Source organism: Pelophylax lessonae (genome assembly GCF_965119305.1).
Source record: "Pelophylax lessonae genome assembly, chromosome: 4".
NCBI lineage: Eukaryota > Metazoa > Chordata > Amphibia > Anura > Ranidae > Pelophylax > Pelophylax lessonae.
In genome coordinates, this window is record NC_138771.1 from 278,035,609 (window position 1) to 278,063,027 (window position 27,419).

General features: G+C 42.6%; 1 protein-coding gene across 1 annotated transcript in view; it reads left to right on the plus strand.

Annotated features, from left to right (window-relative positions):
* The window catches only part of EPYC (epiphycan), an 88,969-nt gene that overhangs the window by 43,033 nt on the left and 18,517 nt on the right, over positions 1-27,419 (plus strand). The window contains exons 3-6 of the mRNA XM_082254835.1: positions 13,516-13,681; positions 21,917-22,075; positions 25,648-25,850; positions 27,046-27,141. Coding sequence (XP_082110961.1) covers positions 13,516-13,681; positions 21,917-22,075; positions 25,648-25,850; positions 27,046-27,141 — 624 coding nt within the window. The remainder of the gene's footprint in view (positions 1-13,515; positions 13,682-21,916; positions 22,076-25,647; positions 25,851-27,045; positions 27,142-27,419) is intronic.

Genomic DNA, 27,419 nt, shown 5'->3' on the forward strand with positions numbered 1-27,419 from the left:
CTAGTCAGCTGGTTAAATCCCTCCTTTCTATTAAAAAAGAAAATATTTAATAGCCTTTTTTCTTACCGCCGAGTTCAATGTCATAGGTACTTGGCCAGCGCCAGTTAAATTGAACACTAGACATGTGCAATTTGTTTCATTTAGATTTGTTTTTCAGACAAAAATTTATTTTTGGAGATTTGGATGTATCTGAATTTCTGAATAGACATAGAGACAAATGGCAACAAACCTGAAAAAAAGTTATAACGAAAAATAATGAATGTATGTTCATTCCTTTTATTTGAATGATGTTACATTTTTTTTTTAATTTATTTGATAACAAAAGGAATGATTAAAATTCATTGTACTGGTTGTTAAGCAGCAGTCGGTCGCAGCATCCTTTATAACCATGACTCTCCGCTGACAGCAGAATATAAACAAAAGAAGTGGCAGTTAAAAAAAATAATGAAAAAACAACATGCCCCCCCCCCCCCGCAATCCATGTCAGCTTCTTCAGTGACATCACCGGGTTATCCCCATCTCCATACTTACCTGTTATTCGGCGAGTGTCTCTTGACGGGACACTTCATGTTAGGGGAGTTGTTTTTTTTTTTCGTGGGCCCGCGTTCATCTCGATTTTTTTAAACATTTTTTATTTAAATTTTTTTAAAAAATGGTGTTTCTGTTTTCATTTACTTCTGACATTTTTTTTTGTGCATGAGCAGGGGTATTATGTACCCCATACTTACTTAAATGGGTAGACCGGGGATCTGGGGGCCCCCGTTGTGAAAGAGGGCTTCCAAATTTGAAGAAGTCCCCCCCACTACCACCAGGCCAGTGTTGTGGGGAAGAGGCCCTTGTCCTCATCAACATGGGGACAAGGTGCTTTAGGGGGGAGCCTCCTCTCTCAAAGCCCTCATTCATGTTTAGGGCATGTGGCCTGGTATCACTCACTCGTCTGCCCCCCGTGTTCCTTTCTTCGTCTCGTCGAGCAACATACACGGACAAAGATCTGGTAGTGGAGTTCCCTTTAAAATCCATACCAGATCTAAGGGTCTCATATGGATCTTGGGGGGACCTCATGCCATTTTTTTACATTTTGGCATGGGGTTCCCCTCAAATTCCAAACCAGACCCGAAGGGCCTGATATAGATGGGGGTGGGGGGAAACGCTGTTTTTTTTTTCTACTGGCACTTGTTTCGCTTACATTATGCTGTCAGTGAGGAATGACAGCAGTTGAGACATAGTTGTTAAGGTTGCGGCGGCTAACAACCAGCTATTATTCACAATGAATTTGGATCTGTCCAAAAGCAGAATATAGAATTTGGAAAACTTTTCGGAATCCACCCGGTATAGCGAATATACGAAACAAATTCCAAAGAAATTAAACACATTTAGAAAAGAACCGGACCAACACAACTAATACGAAGAAACAAAATATCAACTCAATGAATGCACCCAAAATGTAACGAGAACAACATTTTCCAGTGTGCATGTGTCTAATAAGCACTTGTGCACTCCTAATCTGTTTTCTCCTCTGTGCCCTTGTGATCTTGATCTCTCTGTGATATAAGAACTCTTTTCCCATACCTGCTCCCAGTTTCCAGTAGTAGCCTTCTTGGGTGAGTTGGAGGGCCACAACCTGGGAATAATTGGCAGCAAAAATCCATCTCCATCTTCAGGAACTCTGGTGAGGACAAGCTGGCCTCCTGCTCTTAGATCCTTCTAAAGAGCCTTCGCCTTCACTGCACATGCAGACATGATGGTTTTGCCCTCCAGTGCCAATAGGTATCCTGCTTCTCCCAGACTCCTCGCAGTTCTGTGTTTCCTCCATGGCCAATGCCCCTGCCTATCTGCAGCTGCAATAACTTCTGATTAGACAGTATGCCTTCTAGTGGGTATAGACTCCAACTTTTGACACTAAGAACACTAAAAGCCAGAGGAAAAATATCACTGGTGCTAATCATGAGAAAATAATCCTAAAATATGGTTTTGGTAAAGTAATATTTCTTTATAAAGAAAGCTTGTGTGAAACATAAGAGAGGACTGATGCTGAATGACTAATACATCTTGTAAAAGAGCATTGGAGTCATTTCCAGAACGGATAAAAAGCACTGTGCTGAAATACTATATATTGTTCATCAGTAGAGTCAGTATTATGTTTTAAGATGTCTAAAGCAGAAAGCTGGCAGGGGCTAATAAGGAAACACAGTGTTCCAGACTGGCTGTTTCCTAACAAAAAGTGAATCCAGAGAAAGTCTATTCATTACTATATAAAAATGTATTAAAGCAAACTCTAGGAGAGTTCTGGCTGGCATATTTAAACCACTTAAAACCTATGACTGAAATGACAAGGGTCATTGTTAAAAAAAACATATTGAGGTTTAATAGCAATATCCAATATGGCATCAAAAGTCAGTGGTTGTCAGCTTGGCTTGTCCTTCCAAAGAAGACTCCAGTTTGCAAGTGCAAATGCCAGTATGATGTAAAAAACAAGCATGCCTTTTATGGGCTTTTTATGATAACTTTAGCAGTTGAGGCACATTGATTCACCAAACACAAAGGTAGTTGCAGTGTCCTTTATCTCCTTTTCCAAGAATCCCTTGATTTCCCACAATGCCCTAGATTGCCACAACCTATGGGCACCTGGACATGCACAAGAAATATACATTTCCCTGTTTCCCACTTTCTGTAGCTCTGAGAGACATGATGAGATAGATGTGGTTGGACAAGTGATCTGGAGCCAGGTGTATGGTTGTTTACTGTTGGTTCCAGTGTGCAGCCAGCTAGGCTGGAACCCAAAAGCTTGCAGCTTCTATCGTCAACCCAGCCACTGAAGGGAGCACTGCTCCAAATGCTGCCAAAGTACTGAACTTCAAGTGGAGAGGTTCTGTTTCTCCAGCTGCCTGTCTGTATTACCAGCCCAGGGACTCCTTCAGCCACCATTCACCTGTAAAGCCAGCCCATATATCCTTCCAGCTATTCATCTGTGTACCCTGTCCTACCCTGGAATTCCTTGTGAGCGATGCTACCACAGAGGCTAGGCACTTGTAACTGTTTATGTACTGTGCCGTTTAGTGAATTAGTGGTCATTCTCTAGTATCTGTGGCTACAAAGTCTTATAGAGACTTTACTGTACTGCTACCTAGTGTCCTTACTGAGTTGCAGAGAAATTGCTCTCATGGCTCCTTGAGGAAGGCACATATTCCTGTGATGAAACATGTAGGGATGGGGGCCTTTGGATGATGTCATTGTGCACAGAGACACAGGAAGTGCGGTATCTATGCAGCTAGTCAGGTCTGTTGACCAGTGGTGTTTGTTCCCGTTTGCTATGATAAGTGGGTGCGCTCTAAGCACCATGTAAATGTGAGCGTATTGTATTTGAATTATATGAATAAAAGGATATATAAAAAAAAAGTGAAGCATTATGGATTGTCTTCTTTCTGTTGATGGTAAATGGGGGAGGAGCTGAGTTTTAAGGGGCATATCTCCTTGGAAAACTGAGAATTGGCTTTAAAGGAGACACAAGCTTTTAGTCCTTGCATGTACAGTATATGTGGGTTATATCCTAAAGATGACAGCACAAATGGTGGCGGAAGTACATAGGTGTATGAAAAGAGGAAGGAAGTGTTTTTCACATCTTTTGGGTTTTAAAGATAGAAGTATAGAGAATAGGGACTTGTGCACTTGGGAGATTTGTGTTTTGCATGTTTTTTGGTATATCACTGACAATCTTTAAGTTTGATAAGTGCACCTGAGATTTTTTTTTTTGCCATGATTTCTGTTATATTATTTAAAAGTGTGATATATATGCATTGATTAGCTCTACACCATTTTATATTTGATTTGTATCCGTAAAAATGAGAAACACATATTTGGATGTGGGCAGAAAGTTGAAAAAGAAAAGTTATTATTTTTTTTAAATAATGGTCCCTTCAGGTCTGGAAGAGCATTTCTGCAGCATGCACCCTCCCCAGGCAGGAGTCTGGGGAAAAATAGCTTGCAGCAGTTCACCCCATACATTCTACCCTTTCCCAGCATCCACCACTGGCGCAGGACACTCCTAATGGTTGTCTGAAAAGACATATATATATACGGTATCTCAAAAATATGAGTACAACACTGAAGAAATTACACTTTGCTACAATGTAAAGTAGTGCATGTACAGCTTGTATAACAGTGTACATTTGCTATACTCTAAAAATAATTTAACACACAGCCATTAATATCTAAACTGCTGGCAACAAAAGTGAGTTCACCCCTAAGTGAAATTGTCCAACTTGGGCCCAATTAGCCATTTTCCCCCAGACCCATGATACTCCCACCACCATGCTTGACCATGCTTGACTGTAGGCAAGACACACTTGTCTTTGTACTCTTTACCTGGTTGCCGCCATACACGGTTGACACCATCTGAACCAAATATGTTTATCTTGGTCTCATCAGACCACAGGACATGGTTCCAGTAATCCATGCCCTTAGTCTGCTTGTCTTCAGCAAACTGTTTGCGGGCTTTCTTGTCCATCATCTTTAGAAGAGGTTTCCTTCTGGGACGACAGCAATGCAGACCAATTTGATGCAGTGTGCGGCGTATAACCTGAGCACTGACAGGCTGACCCCTGACCAATTCCACCCTTTGCAGCAATGCTGGCAGCACTAATACATCTATTTCCCAAAGACAACCTCTGGATATGACGCTGAGCATGTGCACTCAACTCCTTTGGTCGACCACGGCGAGACCTGTTCTGAGTGGAACTTGTCTTCTTAAACCGCTGTATAGTGTTGGCCACCGTGCTGCAGCTCAGTTTCAGGGTCTTGGCAATCTTCTTATAACCTAGGCCATCTTTATGTAGAGCAAAAATTATTTTTTTCAGATCCTCAGAGGGTTCTTTGCCATAAGGTGCCATGCTGAACTTCCAGTTACCAGTATGAAAGAGTGAAAGCGATAACACCAAATTTAACACACCTGCTCCCCATCGACACCATAGACCTTGTAACACTAACGAGTCACATGACACCGGGGAGGGAAAATGGCTAATTGGGACCAATTTGCAAATTTTTACTTAGGGGTGTACTCACTTTTCTTGCCAGTGGTTTAGACATTAATGGCTGTGTGTTGAGTTATTTTTAGGGGACAGCAAATTTACACTGTTATACAAGCTGTACACTCAATACTTTACAATGTAGCAAAGTGTAATTTTTTCAGTTTTGTCACATGAAAAGGTATACAGCAATAAAATATTTACAAAAATGTCAGGGGGTGTACTCACTTTTGTGAGATACTGTATATTCCACCTTGCTTTACCTCAATTGATGGAAGTGAGAAGGAACTATCTAACACATCCCCGATGGAGTGCGACAGTACACTGCAGCGCAATGCACCTAAATAACTGTTGGACAAAACATTCACAAACCAGTAAAGTGCACTACAATGACCAGCTTCCTCAAGCTGTCAATCAAATGGGTCATTTGAGTAGTTTCTGTTGTCAATATGATTTAAAAAGAGTAAACACAGTTGATTGATAATAAATGGCTTCAGTCAAACACTAACCATGAGTGAAAGAAAAGTTTTTGTGTTATCATTCATATTCTCGGAAAATGGCCAAGAAATCGTAAATTCTGCCAGGGTATGTAAACTTATGAGCACAACCGTATATATATATATATATATATATATATATATATATATATGTTTGGTCAGGGATATTCACACCAGTAGCCTGCTGGAGGTACTTTTTTAGGACTCAGGCAGTGCTCATCCTGTCCTTCCTTGCACAAAGGAGCAGATACCGGTCCTGCTGGTATGTTAAGGACTAGGGATGAGCTTCGAGTTTGAGTCGAATATTGGCTGTTCGCTCCTTCGTAGAATGACGAACAAATGGGCTTCTTCGTGGGAACTTTGTGTTCCCGCATTATCATAGACTCTCTAACTTCTGAATTCCAATGAATAAACCATTGGCTGGCAGAGGGATTTGAGCTTGCAGCTCTCATCATTGCAAGTCTGGTATTCTACCGCCTACGCCACCATTAAGCCTGCTGAAGCTGAAGCTGAAGCTGAAGCTGAACACACTCTCCCTAACTTTTATCTCATCCACTGTGTGTAGGGTGAGATAGGAGTTAGTTAGTTAGGCAAGGAAAGTGTATTCAACCTAAGCATACTTGACTGGTGGCGTAGCTGGTAGAATACCAGCCCTGCAATTGCGATGGTTGTGAGATGCGGTTGATTTATAAGCAAAATTTCATCATTAAAAATAAATTGCTAGCAGGGAGAGAGATTTTTGCTTTTTACGGTTTGTTGAGATCAGTGCAGTGTATACCACAAAGTTTATAAATATATATATATATATATATATATATATATATATATATATATATATAGGCACTTCAGTTTATATCAGTTTATGTCAGTATTGCTGAAAAAAATGGTGTGGGCCCCCCCCCAGTTCATACCAGGCCTCTCGGGTCTGGTATGGAATTTAAAGGGAACCCCGTGCCAAAATTTTAAAAAAATGGCGTGGGGTTCCCCCTACAATCCATACCAGACCCTTATCTGAACACACAGCCTGGCTGGCCAGGATGGGGGTGGGGGCGAGCGAGCGCCCCCCCCCCTGAACCATACCAGGCCACATGCCCTCAACATGAGGGGGTGGATGCTTTGGGGTAGGGGAGGCTCTGCCCCCCACCCCAAAGCACCTTGCCCCTATGTTGATGGGCTCAGGGGTCTCTTTGCCACAACCCTGGGCTGTGGTTGTGGGGGTCTGCAGGGGGAGTCTTATCAGAATCTGGAAGCCCCCTTTCACAAGGGGACCCCCAGATCCTGCCCCCCCATGAGAATGGGTATCGGCACATCGTACCCCTACCCATTCACCAAAAAAGTGTACAAAAACAAAGACAAGTCAGTTTTGGAAAGGTCTTTTATTAAAAAATTAAAAAATACTGTCCCCCCGATGATCAGTCGCCCGTCCACCCAAAAAATAGAAGAAGAAAAAAAAGAAGAAGAAGAAGCTGCTGCTTTCCCTTATGCTTCACATGGAATGAACTGTTTTGATTTTAATAGCTCTTGTATAGTGACCTGACGTCACAAGCCGCCCCACAATGCACTGCTCAGGTGCAGTGAATAAATTACATTACAGCTGTAATTTATTCACTGCACCTGAGCAGCGGATTATGGGGCACTATAAAAGAGCTGTCAGACTCAGATAGAAGTTAGTTAGGCAGAGAGTCTTAGGTTAATCAGCTGGCTTGGTGGCGTAGTTGGTAGAATAACGGTATAATAAATGAGAGGCTGGGGGTTCTAATACCCTTGCCAGTGGGTGATCAATATTAATTATGGATTTTAATTAAAACCTAGTAATTGTCCCCGCCCCTTCTGACGTGACATCAGTAATTTATTCACTGCACCTAAACAGTGGATTATGGGGTGCTGGTGACGTCAGAGCCCTATAAAAGCTGTCAGACTCAGCAAGAAGTTAGTTAGGCAGAGAGAGTCTTAGGTTAATCAGCTGGCTCGGTGGCATAGCTGGTAGCATAACGGGCTTGCAAGTTAGAAGCTACCAGTTCAAATCTCCCCTGGCCAGCGGGGGATGTTCGGCTCATCACCATTAAGGACCTTCTAAAGCCCTGTCCAGCTCTCCGAGAGTAATTGTTGTCTCCTGGAATCTCCTCCATGCTGGGAGACACAGCAAACCTGTCAATGGCCTGTATTGATGTGGAGGAGTTGGACTGCTTGTGCAACCAGCAAAACAATACTCCTACCTTGACTTCCAGGACCCTGCCCACACAGATTGAGAGCTATAGTTCTGGGGGTATGCCTAAATCAGAAGTACCTAAACTTCTAGCAGCTGCCCCTTCATGAATTTTACAAGCCTGATTATAATGTCAGAGGGAGTAATAAAAGCTGTTTCTCCCTATAGGAACAAGGTAAAAAAAAAGGGGGAGAGGAAGGATTGTGTGTTAAGCCCCGTACACACACACAGATCGTCGTCATACAAATGTTCGTCTTTTCTCCCCGGGATGTCGGTGTCTGTTGAAAAGTGCAAAGACAGCACAAGGACAGCACAAGAATTTTGTCCGCAGACTTCAGCTGACTGCAGAAGTGATGTCATGTAATGGTTAACTTTCCCTGTGTTTTTTATTTTCTGAGCATGCCCAGTCTTGCAAATCTGCGGTCTGTCGGCTGATTTCTGTACTGACAGGCGAACAATCGTCCGTTCTGGTGTCTGCAGACAAAAATTTTCATGTTTGCAAGAAAGACTCTTGTCCGCGGATTGTGTGCAGACAGCTGTCGGAGGCACCATACTAACACGCGTACAATCGGCAGATCTTTCGTCCGCCGACGTTTGTATGACGACGATCTGTGTGTGTGTACGGGGCTTAAATGTGGAAAATCCCTAGGCATACACATTAATATGCTGTTGAAAAGGCATTTTAGTTTCTTATATTCTTAGTCTTTCTTTGGGAATAGGTGACTATGCCTGGTTTTGAGTCACTAAGGGTGCATGGAATCCTGTTTGAAATTTGTGTACCTGAACATAGCCAAGTCTTGATGGAAAGAGGGGAGCAAATCCTGTTGTTAAATTCTGGCCTTCTTTAGGGCTAATAGGCACACTACTGTTAAAAAGGTATGGGAAGCTGGTGGACATATACCAATGAAAAACAAACAGTTATAAAAAATATTATATTGTGAAGAGAGGGTCTTTTCATGCAGCTTCAAGGACAACATTAAAAATACACAAATTCTTTAACCACTTGCTTACCGGGCACTTCCACCCCTTCCTGCCCAGGCCAATTTTCAGCTTTCAACGCTGTCACACTTTGAATGACGATTGTGCCGTCATGCAACACTGTACCCAAACTAAATTTTTATAATTTTTTTTCACACTAATAGAGCTTTCTTTTGATGGTATTTAATCACCACTGGGGTTTTTTTTGCTAAAGAAACAAAAAAGACCAAAAATTTTGAAAATATATTTTTTTTATAATTTTGTCACAGTTTGTTATAAAATTTTGCAAACAGGTAATTTTTCTTTTTCACTTATGTGCGCTGATGAGGCTGCACTGATGGGCACTGATGAGGTGGCACTGATGGGCACTGATAGGCAACACTGATGGGCACTGATAGCTGGCACTGATGAGGCAGTACTGGTGGGCACTGATGAGGCGGCACTGGTTGGCACTAATGAGGCGGCATTAGTGGGAACTCATGAGGGGGCACTGATAGATGGCACTGATGGGCACTGATTGGCAGCACTGATGGGCACTAGTGGGCACTGATTAGCAGCACTGGTGGGCATTGATAGGTGGTACTAGTGGGCACTTATAGGTGATACTGGTGGGCAATGATTAGTGGCACTGGTGGGCACAGATTGGGACCAATGTCCCAGTAACCTAAGCAGGTTACCGGCTTTCTTCTTCTCTCCTTACGCTGATCTGAGGAGAAAAAAAGCAGATAACCGACTTTTGTTTACTTCTGTGATCCGCTGTCATTGGCTGGTCACGTTGTAAAGGGCCACTGTGATTGGCCCTTTACCCTATTCTGTGATCAGCTGAGTCACAAAGCATGGGAGCCGCCGGACACGGCACAGGGCTCTGAAGGAACAGCATGGGTGGCTGTTCCTTCAGAGTACATGTGCCAGTGATGTCGCTGGGTATAAGCACAGTAAATGTACACAACGTTCGACCTGCGCCAGTGAAAGAGTCAAGTACATTCGATCTTATGAAAAAAGTTTCAACTGTGGCTGTAGTTAGTCTTTTTAGGAAGTATGCAGGATAGTTCAATCCCTGGGGTTAGTGGAGATGGATGGTGGAGGTGGCTGCAGGCTTCATACAGAGCTAGAGGGACTCTGCAACAGACAAAAAGGGGTAGGAGAAGAAAAGCAGCGCCACCTCAGTGTAGATTAAAAGGTTATTTATTACATAAAAACAACGTAGTAACTCACACAGAGGAAATCGTTGATCAGCAAATAGTAATAGTTCTTCTGCAACACTGCAGGGATGTTCGGGAAGTACACTGTGGCGGCCGTGGTCCTGGCTGTGCCGGTGGAGTCCGACACTTCCTGTGGTTCTGGCAGCGTTCAGTATCCAGGCTTACATCCAATAGTGGCAGGGGGGTGCTCGCGTTCGGAGCATGCGTGCTCCTTCCTCAGGCGTAAGCCTGGATACTGAACGTTGCCAGAACCACAGGAAGTGTCGGACTCCACCGGCACAGCCAGGACCACGGCAGCCACAGTGTACTTCCCGAACATCCCTGCAGTGTTGCAGAAGAACTATTACCATTTGCTGATCAACGATTTCCTCTGTGTGAGTTACTACGTTGTTTTTATGTAATAAATAACCTTTTAATCTACACTGAGGTGGCGCTGCTTTTCTTCTCCTACCCCTATAAGCACAGTAAATATCTCCTAAATGGTGCATGTTTAGGAGAAACTTACACTACCTATAGGTAAGCCTTAGTATAGGCTTACGCATAGGTAAAATTTTAAAATAGAAGTTTACTCCCTTTTTGAAGACAAAGAAAATACCAATAATAATAATGTTTTAGAGCTTTCCCTACAGCAGCTTCCTGTACACTTACACTACGACTGTGAACTCCCCCCTCCCCTTATTCCCATTTTATAGTGAGCTTCTCTTTTTGTCTTGTTTAGTATTGTACTTCAGCATTCATTATCCCTTTCCTGTTACATTCCTTTATTTTTCTTAATAGCTTATGCCTCTGTGTCTATCTATTAATCCCTAATTTTCCCTTTTGTGTTGGTGCCTTCAAATAAACATTTGCTGAAGAAGTATAAAGGAAGCCATTACTTTCATGAAAATACTAGTTCTGTGGCTGTCATGTCAATGCAGACTTCAATGCTATCTAAAACATTGACCTGAAACAAATTCAAATCAGCAATTTGGCATTCAATCTGAATTTCCCTATCTGCATGCTTTTTCTGGATCCGTGACTCAAAACGTACAGGCATATTCAGATGAAGATCAGTAATTGCAGCCCTCAATATAGGATTCCTCTATTTTTTTCTATTATAGTATTACACTTAGTATACACACTAATTAACATGTAAGTATGAAAGTAGCCTCTGAGGCTGAAGAAGAAGCAACATGCTTTGAAACGGGTCCCTATCTCCAGGCGCACTCCCATCGGTGTCAAGTATCCTGTCCATTCAGCCTGGCTTCCATCCCTGGTCAGGTTGTCCTCCTGCAGCAGCGGCTCCCTCCTGCCTGTGTTCTTCTCCCCCTGCTCATGGCCAAAGCAGGGTAATTCCACAGCAGTTTCGGGGCTCCAGAGGTAGCAGCTTTGACTTTTACCATTTTGCACAAGCTCCCCCTTTGTGAGTGTGTTTTTATTTATTAATAACTACTGTTAACATTGTTTACTTTACTATGGAGGTTGCACTTGTTTTTTCCCTTTTGTTTTCATCATTCAACCTGTGACCCCAGAAAGTCAATGGCACTGCCCCAAAGAGAAGGGGGTGGGTGCCCCAGTGGGGATTTGACCAACCTGGAGTTGAGCTTTAAGTGTAGGGCATAGTTAAGTGTTAGGGTAGTGCTGTAATGTAGGGCTTTGGCTCCTTGCATTTTGAGGGCAAGATACGACAAAAAAACACTAAGCCTTGCCCTAGTTATCTTGCAGGGACCTGTACTTAAAAGTGGTTGTAAAATCAGAAGGTTTTTTCTATCTTTAATGCATTCTATGCATTAAGATAAAAAGCTTTCTGTGTGCAGCAGCCTCCCCAGCACCCCCTAATACTTACCTGAGCCTCCTTCACTATCCAGTGATGTCCACAAGTGCCTCAGCCATCCAGAATGCACCATTTGCTCTAGCTGCTGTCTATTAAACTCAGTTAGCCAATCAGAAAAGAGAGGGGATGGGGGCAAGGCCGAATGGCAGCTCCGTGTCTGAATTGATACACTGAGCTGCAGCTCGGCTTGGGTCCCCCATAGCAGGCTGCTTGCTGTGGGGGCACTCGACAGGTGGGGGGGGGGGCAAAAGCTCCAGCCAGGGACCAGAGATGAGGAGGATTGTGAAAAATACTGCACAGAGGATGTAAGTATAACATGTTTGTTATTTTAATAGAAAAGAAAATAGACTTTGCAATCACTTTAAGTCTTCTGTGTTATACATAAATCAGTATGTAATGCTCTCAGTGGCGGCTGGTGCTCCATTTTTTGGAGGGGGCAGCAAACAACCCCCCCCCCCCGGCCTCTCGTCCACCAGCCAGCCCACAGTATATATGCAGTGCTCCCTGGGAGGTATAGGCAAAGTTTCCTTGGATGCAGATGGCAGCGGCCAGCTCAGGTAGAAGTAGTTGGCAGTGCCCGCCAGCCCCGCACTTACCGCATCCAATTAGTGGGCGGCTTCCCTGGTTTCTTCTCCCTGCCCAATCCGGTCGCTTCTCCTCCCAGCCAATCCAGTCTTAGGACCTGCTTCCTGTCCTGATTGGCCAGGAGGAGAAGCAGGAAGACAACAACGAATCAACATTCGCTAATGTCCTAACTTTTTTTAAGCCAATTAAGGCTTCAGGCTCATGTGCTTCTAAAAAAAAAAAAAAAGAAGAATCTCATAGAAATACATGCGTCCGGCGCACTACATGGAGATTAGGGGCTGGCGCATAGGGATCAGGGGGGCGGCACCCTTATGGACCGGCCGCCGCTGAATGCTCTTCAATTCAGATCATCTTAGGTACATGGACTCCTGTTATTTTTTTTAAACATAAGGCCTAATAAGTTACTGCTGTACTGAAAAAATGTTAAATAAATATTGCATGTCCCCTAAAAAATATTGGAATGTGGAGCAAAGAATTTGTTACTATTGAAAGTTTGAGTATTGCATAGTTCAAATGTACAAATGTATACTAATATTCAATAGCATTATGTATTATATGGAAATCTCACTTTTCACATTTGTACATTTGAACTAACTGATGGCCATATACTACCCATATTTACCATTGATGTGACCAGTTCAAGTATTTTGAGAGGTAATAATTTAGTGTAGACCTAATGAGAATGTCTTGATAAAAAGAAATGTAGAAGGGAAAGTACTGTAGTCAGATATTTGGGCACTGAAGCTGCCATGAATTGTGACTGAGTTAGATTATACCAATTATTTTACAACGGCATGTACATAAATGTAATTGTATAAATATAAGCAGATGGAGAGTAAATGACAGCAGCTAATCAGCAATCACCTAATGGAAACATTCTACAATCAGAATGGAAATTGAATGTTAATGTTAAAAGTTGATAGAAGTGTACTGTATATATTATACAGTGCTCTTATTCAGACTTTGAAACGTGTTTTCTTATTCATTTTTCCTTGATCCCTTCTGACTGCAGTCTCTACATTTTAAAATATCCTACTGCTGCTAAATGATCTTTTTGGAACATAAAAGTTTCTGCTAGAACGTAAAAACAAATGTGTCGTATAGTGACACCTGGTGTTGAACTGTAGTTTCTTTTTACACACTATTCCATTACAAGAGAAGGGTTTATAGTTCTTATTTTCTGATTAATTAATTTGTGCTTTCTCCCCTCCAGATAGAAATTGGAACAGTATTGCCTGTTGTGAATAGACCAATTCTTTCTCCTGAGCCAGATCAGGAAGAAATTGAAGAAGAAGAAGAATCCACACCAAAATTAATTGATGGATCTTCACCACAGGGACCCTTGTCTCCTGGAGTCCAAACTCCGGAAGCAAGTGGAGGTTTGTGCCACTACTGTTCAGTTACAGCAGAAAAAGTAGGCTAATTTACATTTAACATTGCAATTTAGCAGAATCTGCAACTTAAGGCATGTATTCCATTCTGTCTAGGTTTCATTTCATTTTTTAAAATTATGTATATTATTTTAAAATGATGTCAAGTTAAATTTAGTCTGATTTCACCTTTTTTCTTATAACATTTTTATTTAGAAGCTAATTGCCATTTGTATCTACAACTGCAAGTGATAAGTGCTGAAGAAATATTTTATATGTACTGTATTTTGAAAAGAACGTCAGTCAGGAGAAAAATTGTCATTAAATTTGCATAGCATAAGGATATATGCATGCGGTACTTTCTCCTGTTTCCAGATTCTGCACTAGTTACCATTGCTGAATTTGAAAGATTTGGCTCAGATCACATTGTTTGCATTGGCTAGCGTCCTCATACTGTATATATACAAATCCTAATGTCACCACCAGCATGCCAAAAATTCAACCCCTAAAGTGGCCAGCCTGGTATATCAGACATGTGTACTGGTGTATTTGTGGCTGGACCAACCCTTTGGAATGATGGCCCAGTTTTTTAATTGCCATAGTAAATATGTTCAGTCAATCAGTAGCATAGGGCATCCATTAGAAAAGCTGGGGTTTATATGCTCATTTCTCTGTAGCTATGGTAACCATGGGTAAATAATTATTAGAATGGTTCAGATGACTGTCTATGGCCCAAGGCTCTGAGTCCTGAGATGCCAAAACTTGCTCTACTCACACACTATGAGAACTTGTTCTCAGTACAGGTTATTTAATATGTGCCTCACCACAAAGACGATGGTGCAATTTACTGGTGCAAAAATGTGTACATGGTGTTATCTTTAAGATGCCACTGAGGGGGTAGAGGGAATGAGTGGAGTAGTGTCGTTCTCCCCTCATTACACACTGAGGTATAATTAGACAGGTAGCTAGCTCTCCTCCCTTGCTTCTGGCTCCTCACTTTCATCAGGTGCCCCCAGAGAGAGCTGCTTTCCATGTGGGCGCGCTCCCGAGCCCCACTGCTGTGTCCATTGACACCGACAGCAGGACTCTGCCCTGCCCCATACCCCCCCCCCCCCCTGCACCTGTGTCACTGGATTTGTTTGATAGCAGTGAGAACCAATGCCTCCTGCTGCTATCAATCTATCCAATGAGGACAGAGACAGTGGCTAGATGAAACATCACTGGAACGAATGGGCACAGGTAAGAAAAAGGGGGGGGGGGGGCTCTGGAGGGGCGCTGCAACAAAGAAGGTTTTTTCACCTTAATGCATAGAGTGCATAAAGGTAAAAAACCTTGAAACTTTACAATCCCTTTAACAAAAGAACATAAGAAGCATTTGCTGAAAGACATGACAAGTGTACAAGGTTGAAAAGCAAGCATGCAGAGGCAAGAGGGGTTCAAAAATGGGGCAAGGTTAATGGAAGAGAGGTGCAGAAATAATGAGATAAGATGAAAACGGATGCAAAAATTGGTTTGGCAGGACTAATACGTTTAGATATCAGCTATCTGTAGAGCTGAAAGGGAGACCGGAAGATGCAACTGAACAACATTTATTTCTTTAATGAAAATAGACTGCTTCAAGACCTATCCATTCCTTTTAGCTGCATCTGTGGGTGAGGGAAACTTGCTGGCTTTCCCTGACCACAATCCTTACAGGCCTGAGGCAAAGGAGGACCCCACACCACATTGACCACCATTATGTACAATCTGCCGCCAAGGACTCTTTTGAGCAACACATGTCAGAGGGAAGATTCTTGATGGGTGTGAATGACCACTATTTAAAAAAACAAAAAAATGGTCAGCCACATGGAGTGTAGCTTCCATTTGTTGGATGTCTGAATAATATTTTGTAGAACACTGATTGCACACCTATACCCAAAAGTCACATCAGTCAATGTGCATGTTTGTGCACTTTGAAGATATCTCTGATACCAACCTTTGCAGGATTAAAAAATCAGTCTCAAATATTCTATCACCCAAAATCAGCCCAGGGGTGTCTAAAGAGATCAGGAGGACAGGGGGAAAATAAAGACAGGGCATTATTCTGTGACTTAATCTTATTCAACCATATTGGGTGACAATCATCCAGTGTCTAAAGATGTCTTTAAGCTAAACTCACACTGCTGCAATACGATTTTGATCCAACTTTTAGTGCAATTTTGTAGTGCTTCTTGGATGCAACTTTGATTCAACTTTGATAAGGTTAGTATATTCTACGGGGCCAAAATCACACTGGAATGGCACTAAAGTAGTGCAGGAACCTTTTCCAAAATCCAAAATGCTGAGACACATTGATGTGAACAGACGCCGCTGAAAACAATGTGACTCCCTTTGTCATGTGATTCTGTGTGACTCAATTCACATCTGGAATTGCACTAGTGTGAACCAGGCCTTAGTATTGGAGATTTAGTTAGTATATAGTCTGTATTTAATTGTTTGAGGTTGGGAGTCTTTGAAGCTATAACCCTGCAGCATGGTAGCAATGTCAACGCAGCATTTCTAACAAGTCTTTCTCATAAGGCATTTCAGTCATCATGGAACAGCTGGAAACATGATTTAGATAAAATGATAGTGAATATGACTATGGTAACATAATACTCCTAAGTGCCTTTGACAGCATAACATTATAACTGATCTGACACCCATATGCAAGGTAATGCCTCACTGACAGTTAAGTTACCGTATTTAAAAAAAATGTTCAGACTGGCACCTCTGTCATGTTAAATACACTATTTTGTGGTTAGGCCTACTAACATCTTTTACTAAGTAGCATCAAAGTTGGAGCCGTGTATACATTGACTGGAGCAGTGGATCTGCCAGTTGCTTAAAAAGTGTTTTTATTATTCAAATAAAACGATGCAGGACTGTTATTAGCTGATTACAGTTTTATGTATTCTTTAAATGTAGCAAAATATAGCACCAGGGGTATTATTCAGGCAACAGTTGTACAGCTTATGTTCCATATCAATCAGTATATGCCTTCCATTAATATCAGCTTAGACTTAGTGATTTTGGCTGTTGGCATCATAAATCTTACTTGAGAGAGATAGATATACACACCTGAACCCTTTCTATCCCTGGCACTACAGCTCTAATGGGAGTCCAAAAACACCCATTATAAGAGGACATGAGGGCGACAATTGCAGACCTCCTTTTAAAAATACTAGTTACTTGGCTGTTTCCGCCTTTAATACTACTGTCTCACGGACCTATACTTATTCTACCTCAGTTACCCAAAAAGTACTGAACCCAAAGCATCAGCAACCAAACAAATGGAATTTTACAACTGTGAACAATACAACGGCAGCCTTTATATTTATTTGATGGCAGGTTTCTGTTAATTGGCCAGTGGCCACTGATGGGAATTCCAATTAAGAACAGGTATGTTGACAGATAGGCAGATGGGGGAAAAAAGTTGGCGCACTCAGACAGTGTGGGTAGCTGCCGCAGTGTCACCTGTGGGCAGAAAATGGGGGGCGATCCGATGGCTGTACACTGGGATGGCTGCAGGCTTGTCAAGGGTGAAGTAACCCTGTAAGATACCAAGAAGTGAGAGAGAGAGAGAGAGCCCAGCGCCGATCTGAGTGTAGCACAGCAGTACTTTAATGACACACAAATTACAATGCTACTCACAAGAGGTAGATAAAAGCAGGCATCTAAAATCAATGGGGGGAAGTCTCTGTAGTCACATCCACGGTGGAAGGTCCGGTCGGGCGGGAGCGCTGTGATGAGGGAGGGCAGCCGATGTCCTCATGTGGGAGGCGGGGGACGTGCCGATCCTCTTTGATGTTGATGCAGCGTGGGACCGCCGGTCGGATGGGTGCAACGTCACTCAGGAGACACCAGGGGATCAAACGGCGACGCGTTGCGGAGCTCAGCTCCTTCTTCAGGCCGTGCGGGGGCCATGTTGGTTGTGGTATTTATGCCAGTAGTCCGGGGTAGGCAGTATGGTGGCTCGGGAGGGACAAAAATGGGGAAAAGCAAACCAGCAATGGGATAATATGTTGAACGAAGGGGGGAGGAGGCTAGAGGGCGGAGGAGGGGAGGTGTGGATGTGTGGGAAAGGGGGAGGGGGGGGGAAAGGGAAATGGATGTGATTGAATTAAAGGCAATAAAGGCAATGTAGGTGTGGCCATACAGAATGAAACTGTATGGAGAGGAGAATAAAGTACATGAAGGGGCCAAATGTTCTTTTGGGTGCACTCGGGTGCGTGTATAGAGCGACCCGAGGGATGGGAGCGCACTTATCTAGGTGTCTGTGAATAAGGATGTTGTTATGATGTGAATGGGTATGTAGAGGGTGTCAGGGAATGTTGGGAGTTTTTAACATGATAAGATAGATGGAATCCAAGTGATGTTAGTGAGGTATATGGACCTACGCTTGGAGGCATACATGGGGGGGGGGGGGAAGGATGGAAAATGTGTGTGCGTGCTAACATGCATAACTGTGCACGCATGTTGACAGGTTCTAGTTCATGGTCGGAAATTACGGATGCCAGCCCACAGGCTTGCATGTATGTGTATATAGAAACGCACACTCACAAACATGTACGTGGCGCATTGTGCATACAGATACAGAATTAAGAGTCCAACCACACACGCACAAGCACACACATGGGAATCGTTGTGCCAGTGCCCGGGCGGTTATCGAGCGGGGCATGTACAAAGGAGAGTCGTGCTGGAAATGGGATGTTGGTTAAGAAACTGTATGAAGGGGTTAACTTATATACGGTACTTACTTTGGAGTAGGCTTGGTGTAGGGAAGCATATGTAGGAGGGTTCACAAAGATCTCTGGAAGGCGCCTTCCAGAGATCTTTGTGAACCCTCCTACATATGCTTCCCTACACCAAGCCTACTCCAAAGTAAGTACCGTATATAAGTTAACCCCTTCATACAGTTTCTTAACCAACATCCCATTTCCAGCACGACTCTCCTTTGTACATGCCCCGCTCGATAACCGCCCGCGCACTGGCACAACGATTCCCATGTGTGTGCTTGTGCGTGTGTGGTTGGACTCTTAATTCTGTATCTGTATGCACAATGCGCCACGTACATGTTTGTGAGTGTGCGTTTCTATATACACATACATGCAAGCCTGTGGGCTGGCATCCGTAATTTCCGACCATGAACTAGAACCTGTCAACATGCGTGCACAGTTATGCATGTTAGCACGCACACACATTTTCCATCCTCCCCCCCCCCCCCCCATGTATGCCTCCAAGCGTAGGTCCATATACCTCACTAACATCACTTGGATTCCATCTATCTTATCATGTTAAAAACTCCCAACATTCCCTGACACCCTCTACATACCCATTCACATCATAACAACATCCTTATTCACAGACACCTAGATAAGTGCGCTCCCATCCCTCGGGTCGCTCTATACACGCACCCGAGTGCACCCAAAAGAACATTTGGCCCCTTCATGTACTTTATTCTCCTCTCCATACAGTTTCATTCTGTATGGCCACACCTACATTGCCTTTATTGCCTTTAATTCAATCACATCCATTTCCCTTTCCCCCCCCCCCCTCCCCCTTTCCCACACATCCACACCTCCCCTCCTCCGCCCTCTAGCCTCCTCCCCCCTTCGTTCAACATATTATCCCATTGCTGGTTTGCTTTTCCCCATTTTTGTCCCTCCCGAGCCACCATACTGCCTACCCCGGACTACTGGCATAAATACCACAACCAACATGGCCCCCGCACGGCCTGAAGAAGGAGCTGAGCTCCGCAACGCGTCGCCGTTTGATCCCCTGGTGTCTCCTGAGTGACGTTGCACCCATCCGACCGGCGGTCCCACGCTGCATCAACATCAAAGAGGATCGGCACGTCCCCCGCCTCCCACATGAGGACATCGGCTGCCCTCCCTCATCACAGCGCTCCCGCCCGACCGGACCTTCCACCGTGGATGTGACTACAGAGACTTCCCCCCATTGATTTTAGATGCCTGCTTTTATCTACCTCTTGTGAGTAGCATTGTAATTTGTGTGTCATTAAAGTACTGCTGTGCTACACTCAGATCGGCGCTGGGCTCTCTCTCTCTCTCTCATGTTGACAGATATCCTAATGTAGCGCCACTACACTGTCCTGTTAGGTAATATACAGTACATTGTATGGATTTCAGCAAACTTCATTATATTAATAACCTAGAGTCCTACCTGTTGTCCTTGATGTTTTTCCAGACAAAGGGATTAATCTCTATTTTGCCTGCTAGTAATACTACCAACCCAAGTATTGTAATAAAATAAAACTGCTAAGAAAAAAGGGTAGCTCATCTTTTGAGAAAAGCATGATCATTTTGTAAATAAAGTATAGAGTTCCCTTATTGTTAACATGGTTGCCACAGTAGGAATCCGTATTTAAATTTTTTTTCATGTTTCGAAAATTCTAGCTGAATGAATATTGAAATGGAATGGCCTTCTTAAGTAACATAAAATTAAAAATTATGGATTGGTAGGTTTCATAAAAACATTCTACTGTGTAAAAGGTATGTCTCATCAGATGTTAACATCTGAGGAACTTGCCTTGTCTTAGCAGGCACTAGGGTCCTCCAGGCCAGGTGTAGGGAGAGTGTTTTTCAGACTAACTGGTGAGAATATACTGCCATGCAAATTAAAAACCAGATAACACAAATCCAGGGCCAGGAGAAGGGGTGGAGGACAGGAGGGGCTGCTGCTCTCTGAGCTGTGGTATCATATGAGGTGAGGGGGCGCCACGTGGAGAGTTCCTGCGGCTACAAGCTGACAGAATTAGTGACAGAAGCATCACTTCTTCTTTAAGCTTAGCATGGAAAGTGACAAGCCAAATCAAGAGAGCAAATAAGAGCCAGGAGGAGGTGAGGTCTGTGCTCTCTCTCTCCCAAGTTCGTTCCTCCTGCCTCTGCAGCGCTCCTGTATGGGGATTGTCAGTTTGGGACTGGGAAGGGTTTGCAAACTCTTTTCAAGTCCCAATCTTACAGTCTGTGGTGTCCCTGAGCAGCAATCCCAGCAATAGCATTTCTACTCACTAGCTACCTGGCAAAACTGGTAAAAGTCAGCTTGCCCTATGCTCCTCCTCAACTCTGACATGTCAAGAAAAGAAGAAGCATAGGAGAAAGGATTGCCATGCTGCATCTGAGGTCTGTATGTTTGTGGGAGAGGGGAATTACACCACTGGGGACATGGTGGGGAGCAGAGTAAGAAACATTTGTTCTGGGGTTAAGAGTGTGCTAGGAGGGGAGAAGGAGAAGAGGATTAGTGCTAGGTGGGAGAGTTTGAGGGGGGATATGTGCCTGAAGGGGGGCTAGCCTAGGGGGGAATTGTGCATTGGGTGATTTGAGGAGATGTGTGCTAGGGCGGGTGATTGGGGGATTTTAGCTGGGAGGGGGATTTTAGGGGGAGGATTTGCACTAGTAGGGATGATTTGTAGATTTGCGCTAACCTAGGAGGGGGAAATTTGAGGGGATTTGTGCTGGGGGTGAATCGGTGCTTAAGGGGAAATTTGAGGGGAGGATTTGTGCTCGGAGGAGACATTTGAGAGGTAGAGAATTGTGCTAGGAAGGGTGCTTTTGGGGTGGGGAATTTGTGCTAGGAGGGAAGATTTAGGAAGGGAGATGATTTTAGCTGGGAGGGGGAGGGAGAATTTGCACTGGGAGGAGGGGAAATTTTTGTTTGTGGAGAATTTCAGTTTGCAAAGGGAATATTTGCTTATGGGGGTAGAGTATAGATAAGTGTTGATATTTTTATTTTATTTTTTTTTTGGGGGGGGGGGTTGCTGACACATATTCCTCATACATTTTGGGGGTCGGATGCAGTTTGACATCTTCACCCTGGGCTCTAGAAGATAATGTCTCGGCACTGGACACTTCAGATTGCTCATCGATACACACAAATTTTCCCATGCATCTAAAATACGCACACTGCACCACACTATACACCGTCCAGTACCGCCCTCCCCCCAGTGTACTGTTCATACTGAAAAACACAAAATTACAAAATTGTAAGGAACTCAGCCCTATCCCAAATAGATATAGTTAAATTACATTATTCTACACATGCTCTACTTTTATTTTGCTTCAGCACTTTGTGGATTACCTACAGTAATTGAATGTTAATACTGAATTTACTCATTTTGCCTCTGATGTTGCAATTTTAACTTTTTTAGTAAAATGTTATCCTCATAAGTAATGCCTCTATTTTACGTCACTCTTTGTTTTATAGGTATCTCTACCTGTATCCTGTGTGGATGCATTCGTACCACAGTCTACTGTGATGATCACAACCTTGATGCAGTACCTCCCCTACCCAAGGACACTACACACGTTTACTTACGGTTTAACAAGATAAGCAAGATAAACAAAAACGATTTCTCATATCTAAGTATGCAGTATTTTTAAAAGTACTGTTTTCGCCATTAAATATACAGTTGTTTTATAATATTTTCTAAAATGACCAACATATACATAGAGGGTGATTTACTAAAGGCAAGCCATTGTGCACTACAAGTGCACTTGGAAGTGCACTGCAAGTGCACTTTAAAGTGCAGTTGCTGTAGATCTGAGGGGGACATGCAAGGACAATAAAAAACAAATTTTTTGCTTGCACATAATTGGATGATAGAAATTAGTAGAGCTTCCCTTCATTTTAGATCTTCCCCTCACATCTACAGCGACTACACTTCCAAGTGTACTTGCAGTGTACTTGTAGTGCACAGTGGATTTGCCTTTAGTAAATCAACCCCAATGTCTTAATATATAGTCCTCTTATAGCTATCAATCATATTAGGTTTTATGATTATGTTGCATTAATTTCTGCTATTTACATCTGCTCATGGCCTACAGTATGATCGTCTGTGATGTTGTCTGAGGTTCTCATTTATCCAGATCGTGGTATACAGTAGCTTGAAGTGTTTAGTTGCCTTTAACTACGCTTGTCAGCATTGCTGAAGATGTTTCATATCTTATTCAAGAAGCTTCTTCTGTTCTAATGAGCATCAGGAACATACCGCAGCAAATAGATCCACACTGGTAATCCAGGAAAATTATCCCTAAACAGAATTGGAAGCCTTCACCATCATCTGTTATACATGTAATGCCATTGTAACACCTCTAGCTCTACAAGTGGACAATAATTCATACTTTACACATGTAAATTGAAGAATTAACATCTGCTGCAGCCTTCAGCTCAAGGGATCAGTCACCTCAAGGGCTGGGATTATGTAATTAGTAAAGGTTGGTTCCACAACCATCACACATTCGATGTAGTTCCTGGACAATCAACATTTGCCTTGACGTATTCCTTGGTGTCTGGGCTAAGTTCACTGAGTTGCTCATGGTGATTTTAACGTTAGGGTATTTTTTTTACACTCAAAAGAACTAAAGAAGTGGCTTGGATAAGCTATTGAATGTCTTCAACACTACAGTTAAACGTGGCAGCCATTACTAGCTAATATGTTTTTCTTTCTCTTTTGATTTATTTACCGCCGCCATCCAGGGCAAGGGAACCCGGCAGTGAAGCCTACTGCACGTGCGCAAAGCGCGCTGCGCTTTGTAATTGGCCCAGCGGCGGAGGAAAAAGGAGGGGGGCGAACTTCCAAGGGACAGCGCCGTGGCGCTGTCTCCCAGGAAGCGGGGAAGGGTACCTTTCAAAAACAGGTACCTGTTCCCCCCTCCCCCCTGAAAGGTGCCAAATGGGGCAACCGGTGGGGGGAGGAAGCAGATCTGCGGAGTTTCACTTTTGAGTGGAACTCAGCTTTAAGTTGAAATAATATATGATCAGAAAAAGATTTTTCTTTAAATTTGAGCATCCTCTTCATCTTCCTCTAGATCAGTCTACATCCAGTATCCACCAGCTGCATCCGTTTTCTGCTTCATTGTCCAATCACAGGCTGGGGCAGATAATTGACTAGAATGTATTGTCAACTGCAGTGTATTCTGATTCATGGATTACAAGACTGCTTGAATAGAAAAAAAAACCCTGTTTGCAGGGGAAAAAGATCAAATATATGTGGTACAAATATATACACTCACTGAACACTTTATTAGGTATACTTGTTCAATTGCTTGGTAACACAAATTGCTTGTTAGCCAATGACATGGCAGTAACTCAATGCATTTAGGCATCTAGATGTGGTGAGGATGACTTTTTGAAGTTCAAACCCAGCACCAGAATGGGTAGGAAAGGGGATTTAAGTGACTTTGAATGTGGCATGGTTGTTGGTGCCAGCCAAGCTGGTCTGAGTATTTAAAAAACTGCTGTTCTACTGGGATTTTCAAGCACAACTATATTTAGGATTTACAGAGAATGATCAAAAAAAGAGAAAATATCCAATGAGCGGCAGTTGTGTGGACGAAAACACCTTGTTGATGTCAGGGGAGGATGGGCAGGCAAGATTGAGATGATAGAAAGGCAACAGTAACTCAAATAACCATTTGCTACAACCAAGGTATGCAGAATACCATCTCTGAATGCACAACATATCGAAACTTGAAGCAGACGGGCTACAGCAGCAGAAGACCACTCCACACCACAGGCTCACCAAAATTGGACAATATAAGATTGGAAAAACATTGCCTGGTCTGATGAGTCTTGATTTCAGCTGTGACATTCAAATGATAGGGTCGGAATTTGGCATAAACAACATGAAAGTATAGATCTATCCTGCCTTGTATCATTGGTTCAGGCTGGTGGTGTAATGGTGTGGGGGATATTTTTTGGCACAGTTTGGGCCCCTTAGTTCCAATTGAGCTATATGTCTACAGTGTACCCATCTTCTGATGACTACTTCCAACAGGATAATGCACCATGTCACAAAGCTCAAATTATCTCACCACTGGTTTCTTGAACATGACAATGAGTTCACTGTACGCCAATGGCCTCCACAGTCATCAGATCTCAATCCAATAGAGCACCTTTGGGATTTGGTGGAATAGGAGATTCATATCATGTGCTGCTGAAAAATCTGCAGAAACTGCGTGATGTTATCGTGTCAATATGGACCAAAATATCTAAAGAATGTTTCCAATACCTTATTGAATCTATGCCATAAAGAATTAAGGCAGTTCTGAAGGAAAAAGGAGGTCCAGCCTGGTACTAGCAAGATGTAACAAATAAAATGGCTGTTGAGTGTAAATTTATTGAGCTGTTTGACTGGAGTTCAGGTGAACTCTGGTTGAGTGTAAAATGTTATTGTGCAGTGGGCCTCCCTGCACTGCTAGGGTCAGATCCTTGTTTAGTCCAGGAGGTTAGGAATAAGGTGAAGTATTTACCGTTTTCCTTGCTCCCTCGGACCTCCCCCTCCTCTCTGAACGACAGGCCAACTGAAACCACTTCTCTTTGTTGCTTGACCTGTCACAACTCTTCAAAGTTATCTCATACAATTTAGGACAAGTGGTCCTGCAAGGAAAATAAGGACACCAAGGTCACACCCTCATCATCATGAGGGTCATGGAGCACTGGCTGCCAGGGAAGTGGGGAGTAAGATAATTAAAATAACTTTTCAACCCTCCTAGACAAAATAAACATTTAACATTCACATTTCAAGGTATGTGGGGGGGGGGTGCTTTTATTTATACAGTAACCCAGAACAGAACTTTTGTGTTTCCAGAATGCTTCTTAAGGCCTCTAATACAGTATCATAATGTAAATTAAATATTGCTCCATCGGTCTCTGTTCGGTCTTGCAGATTTAATGATATGTGCAAATAATTACCAGTATTCACGTTATATAAAAATTATTTCATTTAGACTAACTAGTCCATAACTAGAAAAATGTTTTATGGGAAATGTTGGTGAATGCAGTCAGTCGAATATCATTAGATAGTATACTGGGCTGGGAAATAAAACTTCCGAGTATTATATTAAAGTACTGCTTTTAAGTTGATTCAAATGTCTGTTACATCACTAAGTCTTTAGGCCTAAAATTAATTTTAGCTTTTTTTTTTTTTTTTTCAGACAAATTACAGAAGATTGATTTGACATCAAACGTTATATCAGATATTGATGAAGATGCTTTTAGAACTTTGCCTCAGCTTGATGAGCTTATCCTACTAGATAACAGAATAAGACAACTTCCAGAGCTTCCACAATCTCTGAGTTTCCTAGATGTCAGCAAAAACAGACTGGGACGCAAAGGAATAAAGCAGGAGGCATTCAAAGTATGTATATATAACTCAGCTCAAACCCCTTAACTTGCAAGTATAGCTGCAACCAAGTGTAAAGTAACCTAGAGCCAACTGAAATGTGAAAACAAGAGGGTCTATTTAGATCCATGTATTGTGGTAAGGCACGATTAGCGCACACTACCAAAGTGCTCATACTGTTTTAAAATTTTAAATGGCACTTTAAAGAACTAAACCAGCACACACTCAATGTACCTGTATTGCAGCACACCTCATTGTGTGCAAACACACCACTTTGTGTGATGTGGAAGTGGAATATTTCTTTGGCAAGGGTGGTGCAGGTCCAACTTTAGCTCTGTTGTTGTGCATTGGCAGCCCATTTCTAATAAATGGGCTCACCTTAACCCAATACAGGTTAATCAACAGCGGAATGTGTGTTAACACAGAGCAACGGAAAGTGTGGATCAGCCCTTAGCACAGGCTTTAGATTTGTGTGATCTGTGCAATTCCACAATACAGCATCCTAAAAGAGGGCAATGATAGATGGATTTGCATATCTTTCTCAACATTTTTCATTATATTTTTTTAAATACATTATAAAACACATATTTGTGGGTTTTTTATTTTTTAACACTGCAGAATTAGGAAAATAGATAGCCCTGCTGTCACACACCTCACCCAGCAGGTAAAAGTAGCCTCAGTTCGATTTGTCCAGGCCACACCCCCAACATGTTTCACCCCGTCCTGGGGCTTAATCATGGAGGTTGAAATCCCGCACCGTTTTATCATCTTTATTACCCTGTACTATTTATTGTCATGTATTTAAATAACTTTTTATTTTAGTGGAAATTGGCTTTATGATCAATTACACCAGTGCTCCTTGCCAACGCACAGCACTTTTATGTGAGAAAGAGGTTGACACCTTCACCCTGTGTAAGTTCTGACAATATCCAACATGGAGCTTACACATAATTTGAGGAGCAACTCAGCAGTGGGGGCTCCCTGAGAATGTAATTACAAGTAGGTTATAGAGGGGGGTTTCAAAAGATGTAACCCAGAAGTGAACAGTCTCTATTGCCTTAGTAAATCAACTTCAGTGATTTTAAGCATGATTTTTGCTCTTTGGACTGAATAAAAGTATACTGTTAAAGCAGTTTTTCTTACTGTGCGTAAATAAATATTTGAATGTTCATTTTTGGTTTAAGAAATGAATGTACGTTTTTTTTTTCAGGACTTGAACGACCTTCGTCTTTTGTTCTTGAGTGACAACAACCTGGACCACATTCCAATACCACTTCCAGACAGCTTACAGGCTCTTCATCTTCAGGTAAATCATTAACCATCTGTGAATGTCTTGGAAAGAATGTGTGGTATATGAGGGCTAGGCTTGTTATATCTGGTTATTTTTGTATTTAGCTTTTTTAGCACTATGATGGACCTGCAGAAACATTTTCCCTGAGCCACACAGATCCCAAAAGAGATTTAGTTCTACTGTATTAAGAGATATATTTAATGCAGGGACAAATGACTTATTAAAGCCATGCATTTGGGTTGAACAGTTCTAGGTGCAATGGAAGCTCACACTGCAGCAGGACTGGGTTTCTA